Here is a 14,817-nt window from a genome sequence, read left to right as displayed (position 1 = left end):
ACCAGAGGAAGTTTTCTCTGTTAAGTACATAACACTGAGCTATGAATTGTTTAAGCATTAAAAATCAATGTAAAATATTATCCTTGGGCACGTTTGATATCGAGACATGGATTGGTCTCCCCAGATTCCCGATCTCATCATTATTATTTCCAATTTTCGTAGCAAAATATAAAGAGTTTAAGACAGCACTGTAGTCAAATTAAACTGGGTTTTAAAACTAGAAATTATGGTTCCATTAAACTCCACCTTAATCAATGGCACAGCATGTTTGACTTTCAAGCTGTCAAATCATTGATCACTGGGAGTTATTAGCAAAATAATGATAAATCTCCAAAACTGCTGACCAGGGAACTAAATATTCCATTCTCCATCTGCCTTCAGGTGACCCCAGAACTGCACCAGGTACTGAGCTCTTATAACTACACACTGGAATACAGAGGAGTGGTCACAGTCAAGGGCAAAGGAGAGATGATGACCTACTTCCTCACCAGTGGACCTTCCAGCAGTTAACCCACACTAAGTGACAGACACATAGGGGGTTACACGCCTTACGACATAAAAAGCAGGCTTAGGGTGGACTGAGATTGAACTTTTCTCACAGCACTGAACCCTTCTCAAACCTGAGGCCATAAAGGATGAGGAAAACTTTCATCCCAACGCCCAGCCTGCGGGGGAGCCGATGAGTCGGAGAAGCCTTGCTACAGGTCAGCCGATGAGACCAAAGATGTCCAGTCAGAGCATAAAGACAGATTATTGGTCAGCTGTGCGAGTCTGGGTCCCGAAGGAAAAATGGTCAATAAGAAATTTGATTTGCTTCAATCAGCCGTAATTTTCCGATGGGTTTTTGGACACACCTGCGGGAGGACATAAGCTGCATTACCTCTTCTCTTTCGCTCTGCCTTGCTCCTGCTGAAGTATATACAGTATGTACATGTAAAACACAGACAGTTTTATGTGTATGTACAGAATTTCACGTATGGTTTGTAATACCTTTGGTCCATGTTGTGATGCAGGTATGAATCTCTCAAGTATGGACACTAAGCCAGCACTGCAGCACTATCCGTCCTTGTGTCATTATCTAATCACATCGGTAGAGTGTGTCCTACAGGTAACCGGGTTTTCTGAGATTATACGAATTTCCTTTTATAACAGAAAGAAAACGCTGCACAGTGTTTACAGAAAGCTTCCCGCCAGATGTGCAATATCACAACCTCAGTAGTATCAACAGCATATATATATATATATATATATTCACAAACACATAAAACAAAGAGGATGTCAGTAAAGAGCTTTTTCTAATCTTTAACATTTTCTATTTTAACTTCAGAACACAAACCCTATGAGATATATTAAGATTCTATATTTTGTACATGAATATATATATTATACATATTCAGATATACATACTGTATAATTCATGTTGGGATTTCAGACGTCCTCACTGGTGTTGCCTGATGTTAGCACCGTTTAGCTTCAGCTCCCCCCAAATGGCCTCTTTTCTTGCCCTTTTCTCACGGCGAAAAGCACGTTTTAAAACCGAGCAAGGCGGTACATTGAACGACGGACTAGAGGATGGAAATGCATCAGCCTTGGTGCTCAAAAGCCATTTCTTTTTGCACTCCAGTGCTTTCAGCCGTCCACCTTGTCGTGCTCTGCTCCCACAGCTCCCCCACTCGCTCGCTCAATCAGATAGTACGACCCAATGAATGTCCGATGATCTCCGACGAGGCCTTTAACATGGACTCTGTACTGACGACGGTGATGATGCTCATCCTGTGGACAGGGACAGATAAGCACATGTGGACATGTGCCCAATTATCTGCTGTTTTCTTTCCTTAACAGAGCAGTTCTCTTCAGTATTACATCTTTATTCAGCGCGTCATCAGACAAACTGACCTGGCTGGCTCATGGACTCAAGTGATTTTTAATGATGATATTACCAAATACTTCACCTGGTTTGGTTTGTTTTGTCACAGGAAAAAGTAAATGGACAGAAAAATGTTTTCACCTGAGAATACTGAATCCAGAAAACTTCAGAACCAAGTTTAAAGGATAAGGCTAGAAAACTGTATATAAAAGATGGATGTAGGCATGCATGACGTCACCCATTGGTTTGTGAAGTATTGTTAAGCCTTGAGCTAACAGTTTAGAGGTCACTGGGGGTGGATCTCACTTAGAAACACCGCTACTTGTCAATCGCAAGGAAGACACCCTAAATCATGCTCTTATTTGACTGTCAATAATCAATATCATGCTGTATTTAGACACTTGAAGCTAGCAATCAAGACGAACTAATTAGGAAAACGCTTACAGAGGTCATAGATAACTGGAGCCTAGTAAGTGTCCTTCCAGATTTCTTCTTCCAGAAAAATCAAACTTGTTTTTGTAATCAGAGGAGTCGCCCCCTGCTGGCCATGAAAAGCATGTTTACGGCACCTAAACTGCATTGGCTTCTATTTTCAAACCTGTGAAGTTATGTCCATATTTTATATAGAGTCATATTATTATAACTGTCGACTGATCTCATGAAAAGAGCAAAATTAATATTTTAAGTAATGCCTGCAATATTCTCTCCACTTGCATCTTGTGAAAACAAACTGAATTTGTGCGTGAAGTTATTTAAAACTTATTTGGTATGCTATGCAGATCAGTATGTACTTCACTACGATGTTGTATGTATTAAGTGGACTCAAAATGAACTGCAGTCTATGGACTTTTATCTGAATAACTAGCCTCAGGTTCTATTTAAATCCTGCATATTAACCTCCTAAGACCCAAACTTTTCCACTGCATGCATTTTTAATTTCTCTTTGATATTTGGACATATTGGGGCCCGATGAATGTAAAAACAAAGAATTACTTTGTTTTTACATTAATTAATTTTTTTTTTGCCTTATTTTTGTTTTTAAGAAAAATGAGAGCCACATAGGAGGATATTCATTTACATTTTGATAGAACAGTGACAGTATAATGTCCTTGTAAGTGGATATCAGGCCCTTGTAGACCAAAATTCATTATTTTGGTCTAAATAACCCAAAATGTGATGTCCACATATGTGGACGCCAGGTCCTAGGAGGTTAATAAATGTATTAATTTTAAACTGCTGTCAGAAAATAATTAATTTGGACACTTTCCATTAAAAAAATATTAATAAATGGATAGTTGAATTTAAAAAGATTATTTAAACTCAAAGAAATGTGTTGTCAAATTCCGGCCAATCAGAGCCCTTCTACCACTCAGTGGGCGGAGTTTCAGTTTACAGAAACTATAAATGTTTAAGCGGGAGTCAGATATTGTTGGCAGTCCCAGCAATAGTCCAACTTAAAAGACTTAAAAAATATATTGTTTAAAGAGGAGCGAATCAGTTACTCAGGACTAATATTTAATCTTTCAGTATGTATTGAGTAACACATGCAAATGAAACAATTTATTAACAAGTCAGACTTATTTCACTCTATTAATTTATTTTAATTCAGACTTGCCGCGCTCAGTAAGTGCCCATGATGATTATATATGGAATAATTGAACAACATCAGAATTTAGTCCACTGAAAATTTGGTCGTTTCTTGGGACTTTGTTGACAGTAAAAATATTAGCACTAGCCTTATCCTTTGAATTTCTTTCCTTTTTAAAGAGTAAATGGCACTATAATTCTGAGCCTGTGGAATGACGGGGAAAAACCTGCACTGGTCTTCTCTGGCGTTTTTTTTTTTTTAATCTTTGTTAATGTACTGTACTGCTGCAACCATTATCTTCACACACCCCGGCTAATACCTATAGGTGTCATTCCATATGATTCCATTTGGATGCACTGCCATTCTACACCCACGTCACCCCCCTCTTTCTACTGTTCACTGTGCATGAATGTGCCATTGGGGAACGCGAGAGGCTCGGAGAGGCACAGAGCAGAGATGAGGGGCGTGACTACAAGGTGCCTGAGTGGATCCATCTTTACAAAGTGCAGCATTCTCATTCGCTTTTTATTTGACACGAGGTGGCCGTGTCTGTGACACAAATGGCTTCAGAGACAAAACTGTGGATTGTTTTTGTTGCCATGCTAAACATTATGCTGTTTTTTTATAGTAAAATAAACTGCTGAGAGGTTTCACAGGTACCCTGAGATCTGATTCTTGTTCTTCATGTTCTGCTGTGCTGTCAGGTCTCTTATGGATCTAGATCGATGCTGGTGTTTACTTTGTGCAAGCTGTCGTTTTGGCACATAATACCAAAGCTACAGACTTAAAGAAGAAACAAAAGTGACCAAATGTATGTGGACACGCTGCAGCTTGGAAAGGTGCATTGTCTAAAATATCACAGGCTGATGCACAGCAGCACAAAGCCAAAATCTACAAACAAAAGGTTTGTTTAAACGTGTGGAAAGCTCAGGTGTCTCCTCTGTTTTAACTGCACTCTATCCTGGGAGTCATTTTACATGTTCACGTAGCTCACCAACAGATGGCAGGAGCACTGCATGACAGGCTTTACGCATGAGGTCCTTTGTCTTGTTTTTTGTTATTACTGATTATTGTTTATATGACGGAGGACAAGGAGGAAGAATGCTAATCTCCTGATTAACACTGCCCGTTACATTATCCGTCACGGCATTCATATCTGTATTTACAAGTCAAATCAGTGGCTATTATCTCCAAAAGGAATCAGTTAAGATCTTGGTCACTCCTGCTGTGCATTTACATAGCAGTGCCAGACTGTAATCAAAACTGAAGCGTCCCAATTTAAACTGAGCACGCTCGGATAAAATAAGAATCGTCGTCGGCTGTAACGCAGCAGCTGCAGGAACAACAGTGTTTCCTCTGCTTTTCTCCGGGAATTCAAAATCTCCAGACTTAATGAACGTGACCTTTCTGAACAGCCAACCTGTTGGCCTCTAACTATGTGAGCGTTGCTACAATCACATCATCACCACGCTGACATTCAAGTTCAAATTTGTGCAGGTCAGGCAGCAACATATCTGTGAAAATGGGAGCACTTCCTGCTCAGGAGAAGCATCCCTGCTTTTTTGTTTTAAAACAAAAGTGATTTTTGTCTTCACAATTACTGCAACATGCACCAGATATCCCTGAATTTGGTATGAAACTGACAGAGCTTGATAAAAAAAGATATCATTGTAATGGAAATGTTCTTTTAATGTTCAGTGTTCCAGACATGTTTCAAATCGAGGACCAGATCACATCATTTGCACGTGCAACACACACAAAAATGGCCAATATGGAGCTACTAAGACTGGCTTAAAACTAGCGTTCCAACACATTTACCCCATCAAATCAAATCAATGTTTTCCACATTTCATAACTTTAACATTTAACAAGATTTTGTATTCTAATCATAACAGGGGAACTTTTCCACTCTCTAGTGTCAAATTAAATAAATTCAAAGTTTAGACCTGTAAATGATCACATTCATGCTCCACACTTGGATTACTTAAATCTTTGACTTTCAAGTTTCCTATTTTACAGCACACCCCCACACAACACGTTTACTGTAACTGCTGTGGAAAACATTTGAACAATCTAGAAGTTTGCGAATCACATTTCAGTTCCAATCAAGTCTGAGCCGTAGGGTAAAAAAAAAAAAAGGAGCTATTAGGTCATGTAGGTGCGGCAGCCGATGCTGGAAAGCAGAGAACATTCAGATGATGAATCACACGAGAATGAAGTGTTACAGCAGTCTCTGGACAGAACAATAGTGCAGATGCCAGATGGACGTGAAAGCAGAGCTGCGTACGCGTCTATGCTCTGATTCGTTTTTCACTTCTCCCTGTGAGACGGGGATCATCCAAAATAAATAAAAAAATGTAAATTAAAAACGTCACGACAGCCTCGGCACGACTGTGAAGCTGCTCACGGAGAGAAAAAAGAAAAACACAACTCAATTCTCTCCCCTTCTTGTTTTGTTTGCTGTTAGTTGTTGGGATGATGCAGGAATGCCGGGAAATCACTCCAGAAATCCCCGATGACGATAAATATGGCATCTTTGTGTCATAATTGTGTTAAATGTGAACACTGCCAATATCCTTGATGCAGGCTAAATGGGAAAGATGAGTTTTTGTTTTTTTCCTTCTTGTTTTTGTTTTTAGAAATGGCAGCCAAGTCTGAACTGAGGCGCTCGGTGGGAGGGGGGAATAAAAAAAAACAGGCCAGAGGCTGTTCAGATGATACAGGCCGCCTCTGGCTTTGACAACGCAGCTCTGCATCTATACCGCTGCCAACACAGACCTGTTTATTAACACAGTCACTTGACACTGGCATATGCTTGAGGCTGTGTAGGCGAGGAAGTAGGGTACGAATGCGAACAGCCTGTTTGCGTCGGCTGAAACAGGAGCGACTAAAAAAAGACAAGTGTACATAAAAGTGGAGCGATCAAAATTCATCAAATCTGGAGAATTCTTCGTCAGAGAAATCAGTCGGTAAATAAATAAGCAGAACGGTCTAAACGATGACAGACACTTACGAGATAAGATACGAGGACGCGCACATGCAGAAGGCAGCGTTGCATAGTTTTAAACCATGACTGAAACCAGTTGTGCACCTGATGGAGAACCAGTGGGTTTACGTAGAAGATGAAGTTCATGTGATTGTTTCGCCGAAGCATTTGGCAGCGAGTGGCGTCGCTTTCAATACTTGGTGCTTGCAGAGGAAGCAAAACTGCATCCGTCCTGCAGGTGGGATGGATGCACTGAAAGGAAGTCGAAAATTGTTATCGGGCAGTGGCTTCCCAGTAAGGTCCATAAATGATTCAAGCTGCAGCAGAGTCCAAACTGAGATCTGTTCACAGCTGCTGGGGTTTATTGAACAGGGCTACCGCGCTGCTGCGAGATCGCTTTTGGCTTTTCTCACTGGATCGAGATGCTTGCTTTTTTTGTCTTTTGTCTCTATTTTGTTTCCAGTATTTTCAGACTACAGGTCCATTTATCCTTCGAGTTTCAGATCTTTTTTTGTCAGACATTGTAGTCCGGTGCTTTGCCCAGCGGTTGCCTCAGTCTGATCTGCAGGGTCATGAAGGCGCCCACCGCCACGTGAAAGAGGATCTGCCAGATGTTCCTCAATTCGTACAAATACATGTTGGAAAGACAGATGAGTGCAAAGGCCAGGAAGGACTTGCTGTTCCTCCAGACTGAGAAGTAGGCAAACAGGTAGCACTGAAAGGAGAAAGACAGAGAGCGTGAACGATGCGCAGATGTTTTCATAAGAAATCCCATTTGATGTCTCTGTGCCCATCACTGTGTCTACCAGTCTGCGGTGATTCATTTAGTATCAGGAGCTGCACAAAAAGAGCTGAGCAAAATCTTTTAGAGAAGCTACTGGACCGAAAGGCACTGAGCTTTTGCTAATGTGTAGCTGACAAGCTGCTGAGCTATAAAGTGCAGGGCTGTTAGTCAGCCAGTGATGGGCTCCCCTTACCGCAGACTATCACTTACCTGATACAGACAGGCCGCTGTGCCGAGGAAGAAGGCAATCACGTAATTAAAGTCTTCATCATCATTCTGCAGACACAGAGAAAATGCTTGTTTTTGTTGTTTTTTTAAGCGCTAGTCGTTTATGTAGGGACAAATAAAGAAACCAATATGACAAGAACATGTCGAGGTATCTTTACTCATGCACTGTGATCTAATCTAGTTCACAGAGTGTGATGTGACAGGTGCTCTATCAAGGGACACGATGGCAGGCATGTGGTAGTGACGTGAGCCCAGACAGACCATAATCAGTCATAAGTTTATGTTAGTGAGGAGATATTAGTGGCTCGTGACGTCAAAGTTGCTCGTTAGTAAACTAGGATGAATGTTTACAGTGAAGTCTTTGCCATCAATTTCTCTTTAGAATAAATCCCGCCACCTTTAAAGTCTGCGTTTCCTGACTACCTGATTGCTTTTCTGTGACGCACCTACATTCCCAGCCCTCGGGAATTCATTCGTCCTCTAAGTTTCTCGCTACAAATAAAACTGACAGCTAAAAGGATCGAACTCGAACCAGCCTTGCACTGAGCATTCATTTCCCTTTAAGAGAAACTGAATGTGAGAGCCCTCACCTGCAGTATGCTCTCTATAGCGTGGACCCCTCGCAGCAGGTTCAGCCCCCCACAGAGGATGCTCAGCACACAGGATACGATTCCCGGCAGAGTCACCGGCTCCAACATCTGCGTGGGAGCTGCAAGAGAACAAGGACGCAGGTCTCGGCTAAATCTGCTTTCCGAAGTACAACAAAGCAACTAGATTTGACAAAATTTCATTTATATATAAATAAATACAGATATAAAAGATATTATGTGCAGGACAAAGGGAATAAATCCCTGAATGGCAAAGATAAGCCAAGAATGTGCTGTTCTCACATCTCACTTTCAAAACATTCTCGCAGAGTAAAAGAATTAATGTGTCACTATTATCAGATTAGCATACTTCATCCCTCAGGATAAAATGATTTATGTTCTCAGAAAAACAAGACACTGGGAAGGTCCGCGGAGAGTGAGCGGAGCGTGGAGAGCTGCTCTCTCGGATGTCAGGGGGAAACACAACAGCTCCAAGTGACCCGAGGTGGCGTCGCTTAGCTTGGGGCAACTGAGGTGTGACAGTGAGCCCAAAGGGGGTTGTTTTTGTGGACGATGTGAAGAGCACGGGGTCTGAGCTACGACGAAGCAACGGCGGAATGGATTCACTTTGAAAAGGAATATCTCATCACACACAGTCTTCCCTTTATAATCCACCAGAAAGTAACCATTTCAAATTTAAGCAGCTGAATGACTTCTGCTGCAGATGTTTTGTTTTTTTTTCTTTCAATATTTAGGACTTAAATGAGTCTTTGTAATTAAGAAATGTCTTTGTTAATCCACTGAAGATACATGAAAATACGGCGATGAGGAATCGTTTTGGTTCTGAACTGCATATTAATACGTTTTAATAAAAGCAAAAGAGGCGTGAACAAACAGCTCAAAAAGCAAAAGGGACTAGGATCCTGTGGAGAGGCCCTGGGTCCAGGGAAATGTGCTTACCACAGAAAAACGTGCGTCCGTGGCAGGGGTGTAAAACTTGCTGAAAGCTCTGAACTCTGGTGTTAATATTTCTGATTTGTCCAAAAAACCTCGATAAAGGATAAAAAACAGATGCTTCCTGAGGCATTTTGTTTAGGTTGAAATGAGCAAGCACGTAGACCCGGCCTTCGCGGTCTACGTGGGCCGGGTCCTCAGAAGGTCGGGTAGGCCGGAAGTAAACAGCCGTGAAATTGGACGGTCTAGCCTTCTGATTAGCGTCACCGCTGTCTCGGTGGAGTTTAATAAACTCGGCCGTCTGCTCCTTGCTATCTAAAATATAACAGAACACTGGCGGAAATTCTCGACCGTTTAATCTGGTTTAATCAGTTTTCTGTTTGACGTTTAGTCAGCTGTGTAAAAACCAAGGAGGAACCCACCCGGGGGATTAATAAAGTTTTATTTTATATAATCTAATCTAATAACTTTAATCTCAGCCAAACCGATTTACTCACGAACAAACAAAACACTGAAAAAAGCCCAACAATAACATTTTTAGGTTGTCTAAGTGACTTATATATTACGTTTAACCCGAGCAGCGAAAGTCCGCGGTGATCTGAAAATGATGTGCCGGGAGTTGTGCCGTTCTCGGCCGCATCAGTAACCCTCGAGCTCACGGCGAGCTATCGAGCTGGTGGGTAGCAGATGCTCCGAAAACGTCGAAGCACTTTTGCAAATATGCGATATCTTGATAAACCGAGCAGATATTTGATGTTTACACAGCTACTTTCTCGCCTGAAAATATGTTAAAAGTTTATTTTGTGACCCAGAAAATAAACTTCCAACAATGGCCGCCATTGTTGGAAACTGGAGTTTGGCTGGGCCGCGCTATGAATTCTGGGATATGGTGGGCCGACCCATCCTTCAAATTCGGGGAAAAGAGGGACGCATTTGTCGGCTGCATTCGGAGGAGTCTACGAATTTGGACGGCCTTCGGCGCGTCGCTGTGACGTAATCGGTCTACAAATGCGGCCTCAGGAGGATGCCGTCTTCATCAGAGTCTGCTTTGAAAGTCTTTAAAGCCATGTAGCACTTCCTGTTTTCCTTTTCCAGGAACATTTTGAGGGAAAAGCAACTATATACATCATGTCACAGTCTTGAGGTCAGTACCATAAATGTTAAGAATGAAATAACAATAAAAATAATAAGATTAAATATCTAAATTTAATGTGCATGCACACCCTGTATATATATTTATGCACGTGAATAAATGCATCTTTAAATGCTGTACGTATGTAAATTCATTACAAGCCTCTCTCATACTTTGCATGCATACGTGTGCAGCTCATGTCCTACCTATGCCCTTGTACTTTGAAGGCGCGTGCACTGAGAATCCATTGATAGCCCGCAGGTCCTCAGGGGAGAGCTGGTAGGGCGGTCGCAGCTTGATCTCTGTCTGCATGTCAGCCAGGTTGATCTTGGTGGACAGGGAACGAGGGTTATTGTAGCGCTGTTTGGTCTTCTGGATGAAGGTGTCTGAGGGATAACAGCACAACAAAGAGCTGATTAATAATACAAAGAGCATCTGGGGAGAACCAAACGCACCCTTTGTGTGACACAGCGAGATGATGTTAATGTGGAAGTGGTTTAACTGTGAAATGATTTCTGAATAAACAAAAACATTTTCGATCAACAATAACACTGCATGTCACATATTACATAACAAAAATGCTATTTCACACGCTGGGCCAGTGTCTCAGTTTTACTGTCCACAAAAACAATGTTTTATATGTAAACTTAATTTAGTCTATTAATTATATTTAAAATGGTTTATTCATGTCTTTATGTTTATTTACACCTGTAAAATACTGTTACCAAAGCTCTGAAATAAATCTAGTTGAGTAGGCTCCATGCTGCCCTTTAGACTCATCCCGGCGTCCTGCAGGTATGACTGTGACAGAAAGTAGGACAGCTGCTGGCAGCCTGCAGCGCAGTGGCCAAATTTAAAGCCCATAACAAACTGTTTATGTGAATACAGACAGCTTTTCTTAAAACTGCTATTTTGTCTCTGTGCAACTCAAACATCTGTGGATAATTTGTTTGTTATTTGTTAGTTGTCTCGCATCCAAGTTTTTTAAAATATCATTTTCAAATTTTGTTTGATGGTTGATGCCAATAACAGCTCGAGCTCATTTCGTTTTGGTGAGATTGTCTCCAAAAGTTGATTCTGTTCATCTGGACGTAGCGTTTTCTGGGAGAAACGTTTCGTCACTCATCCAAGTGACTTCTTCAGTCTCAGCTGACTGCAGGTTTCAATCTTATAAACAGTACATTTGCATAATGACTGAAACCAGCCCACTAAAGGAACAACGGGCTGTGAGGTCAGTTCCTTAATCTTAATTATGCAAATTCTCATGACCATTGATCAACAACCACTGACCAAAACCCACTGATCAAAGACCACTGATCAATGGCCATGAGTACCATTCACAGAGAGTTGGGGAATGGCTGCAATCACAGCATTGTAAGATGGCGAAAGATGTACCCTTAGGCCCCCTCCTCGATTCAGAGATGGTCTTTCCCTTTTCACGTAAATGGCCTCCTTGACGCCGCGCTCAAACCAGCGTTCTTCCCTGTCCAGGATGTTACATCCTCCACATTGAAAGAGTGTCCACTGGCCTGTAGGTGTAAATAGACTGCAGAGTCCTGGCCTGACGAGGTGGCTCTTCTGTGTTGTGCCATCTGCTTCGCCAGAGGTTGTTTGGTTTCCCCGATGTATAAATCCTGCCAATCCTCCTGCACTTAACAGCGTACACTATGTTACTCTGTTTGTGTCGGGGGACCCGATCCTTGGGGTCGACCAATTTTTGGCGCAGCGTGTTTCTGACCTCCCAGCCCATCGTTCCTTCAGTGGGCTGGTTTCAGTCATTATGCAAATGTCCTGTTTATAAGATTGAAACCTGCAGTCAAGCTGAGACTGAAGAAGTCACTTGGATGAGAGACGAAACGTTTCCCCCAGAAAACGCTACGTCCAGATGAACAGAATCAACTTTTGGAGATTTATTTTCCTGGATGATTGAGAATGCATCAAGACGTTTGGTGAGATTGGTTTTTGTTGTCGTTGTAATTGGGAGTAATATGGGAGGCCCGTCCTCAAAAGCCTCTTTAAAGCGACGGCAAGGAAAAAACCTTTTAGGTAACGATGACTGATGTCGTGTTTTTGTTTCGCAGGTGAAGTCATAAGTAGGTTTGGTAGGTTAACTATCCAATCAACTAGCATAAAATACTTTTTGACTAGTCCCAGGCCATCAAACTCTCTTTTTTGTATCTGAAATTTACTGACTGTGACCCCGTATTGGAAAATTTGTGCACTACCCAGGAGAAGCTTTTACATTTTACAATTTTACATCTGATAGGCACCATCAGACATGACACCCGTTTTACTTTGAAAAGCTGACATCATATTTCCCACGTGGTCGTTTCGGCTGAAACGCACAGTTCCACGGACTCACCAAATTCGATGAAGGAGTAGGGCCGCATGGCACTCTTGATCCGTTTGGTGTCATAGGTGACGATAAACTCCTTCTGTAGCTCATCCAGGAAGCAGAAGGCCAAAACATTGGGATAACTTGCAGTGCATACCATCAGGTATCCAACGCCCAGCGAGCTCGTAAAGCTGAAACACACAAACACAAATATTATTGCTCTAATGCAGCGCGCCACTCCTCTCGACAGAAACCCCGGGAATCTTCAATTAGGACACAAAGCTATATCCAGGGACACAAAGGCATTTCTGACTTCTGCAGGTTGCAGCTCGAAACACAGAGCAAACACAATTTGAGCGCATCTCTGCTTCAACACCACACTTTCACAGTTAATTTAACACAATGGCTCGCATCCAAATCCACCTCTGCAGAAACAACTATGTGCTGGCCTTGCAGTGTTAATTGATACACTAAGTGCAAATTAAATCCCCCAAATTACCAGAATAGCTCGGAGCACATCTGAACGGATATGAAAGCTGAATGTCAATAAAGAGCTGAGACTAATACGATGATTATCATGGAAAGAAAAACTCACGGTGTTGACGATATCTGAGGAATGAGAGTCAATCTGATCTGAGTAGCCACATACATACGCATCAGAAACTGAAGCAAATGACTCACGTTTAAGGGTTGGATGGAGGCGGGCCCCTTACCCACAATTTGAATTGATGGATTATATGCTGGTGCATATATAACAAACACTGAACTGAACCTGTAAGTTGCCTTGTGCTTTACAATAAACCTGCGGACAAATACGTTTACCAATATCAGTCTCGGAGCTGCCTGCGCCTATAAAACCTCACCGAATATTAGAAAAGAAATCATAACTCCACTGTGGGTAACAGCTAAAATAAAACTGGATTAAATCCCACGATATAACTGATGATTCATAACTGCGACTCGCAGCGCGAGTATGTTCAAATATTACAGAAGTAAACTAGTCCCTAAATTGCTTCCAGCGATGTGCATTCTCTAAATCACTGTGTAAAACTTGCATTAAGCAAGCGAGCCGATGTTCTAAAATCTCCTGGATTAAATCTGCAGAAGAAGGAATTTCATCTAGCTTTCGCACACAAATATTACAGACATGACAAGGGCCACTGAAGAAGCGGGAATATCACAGGACAGATTAACCGGTGACTTTAAACGCCGCCTCTTTCATTTTGACCTTCAGCAGCCTTTAGACGTCCGCGCTCCTCAGAAGCTTCGGGCTCTCGCTGATTAAAGAGACGTATCAAAAGGAGACTCTGTGGTTGTTGAAAGGTATAGCCCGCTCATTGATGGTTGGCGGTGAGGTTCTCAAAGGTCATGTCCTCTGTCGTAATAAGACTAATTAGCTTTTAACAAACAATGCTTGAGAGAGTTTCAAAGCCATTCCCCGAGCACAAGCAGAGCTTTCAGGAACTGTCTGACACCTCAAATGAAGCCCGAGCTGTCAAATCGCTCACATTTAAAAGCTTTTTCTGTATTTTCTTTAACCACATGTGTGTTAGAGGGGTCAGAAAGAAAGCAGTAAAACTGTCAACAGCAGGATATTTCACCACCCATTGGTCATTAAAAATGCATTGTCTAGATTTTGGTTTTATACCGGGAATTGAAGATACACTGAGTGAATGCAGATGCTTAAAAACCTTCTCCAAAAGAGGTTTTAGTCAAAATCAAAGGAAAAACTAACCCTAACCCTTTAAACTAATATTATCTTTACTCACTTACTTTACTTCTCTCACCCCAACCAATCACAGCAGATGGCCCCGCCCCTCCCTGAGCCTGGTTCTGCTGGAGGTTTCTTCCTGTTAAAAGGGAGTTTTTCCTTCCCACTGTCGCCAAAGTGCTTGCTCATAGGGGGTCATATGATTGTTGGGTTTTTCTCTGTATCTATGAAGCGCCTTGAGGCAACTTTTGTTGTGATTTGGCGCTATATAAATAAAATTGAATTGAATTGAATCACCGAAAACGAAACGGCTCATTTGAAACGTGTTAATACCAAGAGTTATTTAACATTTAACAGAGCAGAATAACTGGATATTTTGCTAAGAGTAAAGGCCTACTTGATGTTGTATGGTCCAGTCCTAAGTGTGCAGCGGTCAGGAAACTGGCCGAGTTTCTTGGAGAGACCTTTGAGGAGCCTCTTTGTTTCCTGAAGCTCTTTGTCCTGCTCGTAATCAGTGGACGCTGAGAGAGGCAGGCCGTCCCCGACTCGGACCACAGAGGCAAACAACACCATCGACATCTTACAGCTCTGGCAGTCTCGCTGAAGGCCTGCAAACGAGGGAGGTGGCACAGATCTGTGAGTGCA

The 14,817-nt window shown here is 42.0% G+C and overlaps 2 protein-coding genes across 3 annotated transcripts in view; one reads left to right on the top strand and one right to left on the bottom strand.

Annotated features, from left to right (window-relative positions):
- adcy5 (adenylate cyclase 5) overlaps nt 1–4,106 on the top strand; it is a 112,566-nt gene extending 108,460 nt beyond the window's left edge. For both annotated transcript variants that reach the window (XM_085135955.1, XM_085135954.1), the window contains exon 21: nt 382–4,106. In XM_085135955.1, coding sequence (XP_084992081.1) covers nt 382–510 — 129 coding nt within the window. In that variant the 3' untranslated portion in view covers nt 511–4,106. The remainder of the gene's footprint in view (nt 1–381) is intronic.
- The window catches only part of sec22a (SEC22 homolog A, vesicle trafficking protein), a 14,139-nt gene continuing 2,496 nt past the window's right edge, over nt 3,175–14,817 (bottom strand). Inside the window, exons 2-7 of the mRNA XM_085136014.1 lie at nt 14,570–14,780; nt 12,489–12,652; nt 10,333–10,512; nt 8,044–8,162; nt 7,436–7,501; nt 3,175–7,156 (exon numbers count right to left, since the gene is read on the bottom strand). Coding sequence (XP_084992140.1) covers nt 6,956–7,156; nt 7,436–7,501; nt 8,044–8,162; nt 10,333–10,512; nt 12,489–12,652; nt 14,570–14,751 — 912 coding nt within the window. The 5' untranslated portion in view covers nt 14,752–14,780 and the 3' untranslated portion in view covers nt 3,175–6,955. The remainder of the gene's footprint in view (nt 7,157–7,435; nt 7,502–8,043; nt 8,163–10,332; nt 10,513–12,488; nt 12,653–14,569; nt 14,781–14,817) is intronic.

This window comes from Neolamprologus multifasciatus, chromosome 16 (genome assembly GCF_963576455.1).
Source record: "Neolamprologus multifasciatus chromosome 16, fNeoMul1.2, whole genome shotgun sequence".
In the NCBI taxonomy this organism is placed as follows: domain Eukaryota; kingdom Metazoa; phylum Chordata; class Actinopteri; order Cichliformes; family Cichlidae; genus Neolamprologus; species Neolamprologus multifasciatus.
This window is presented reverse-complemented; position numbering and strand designations above follow the sequence as displayed.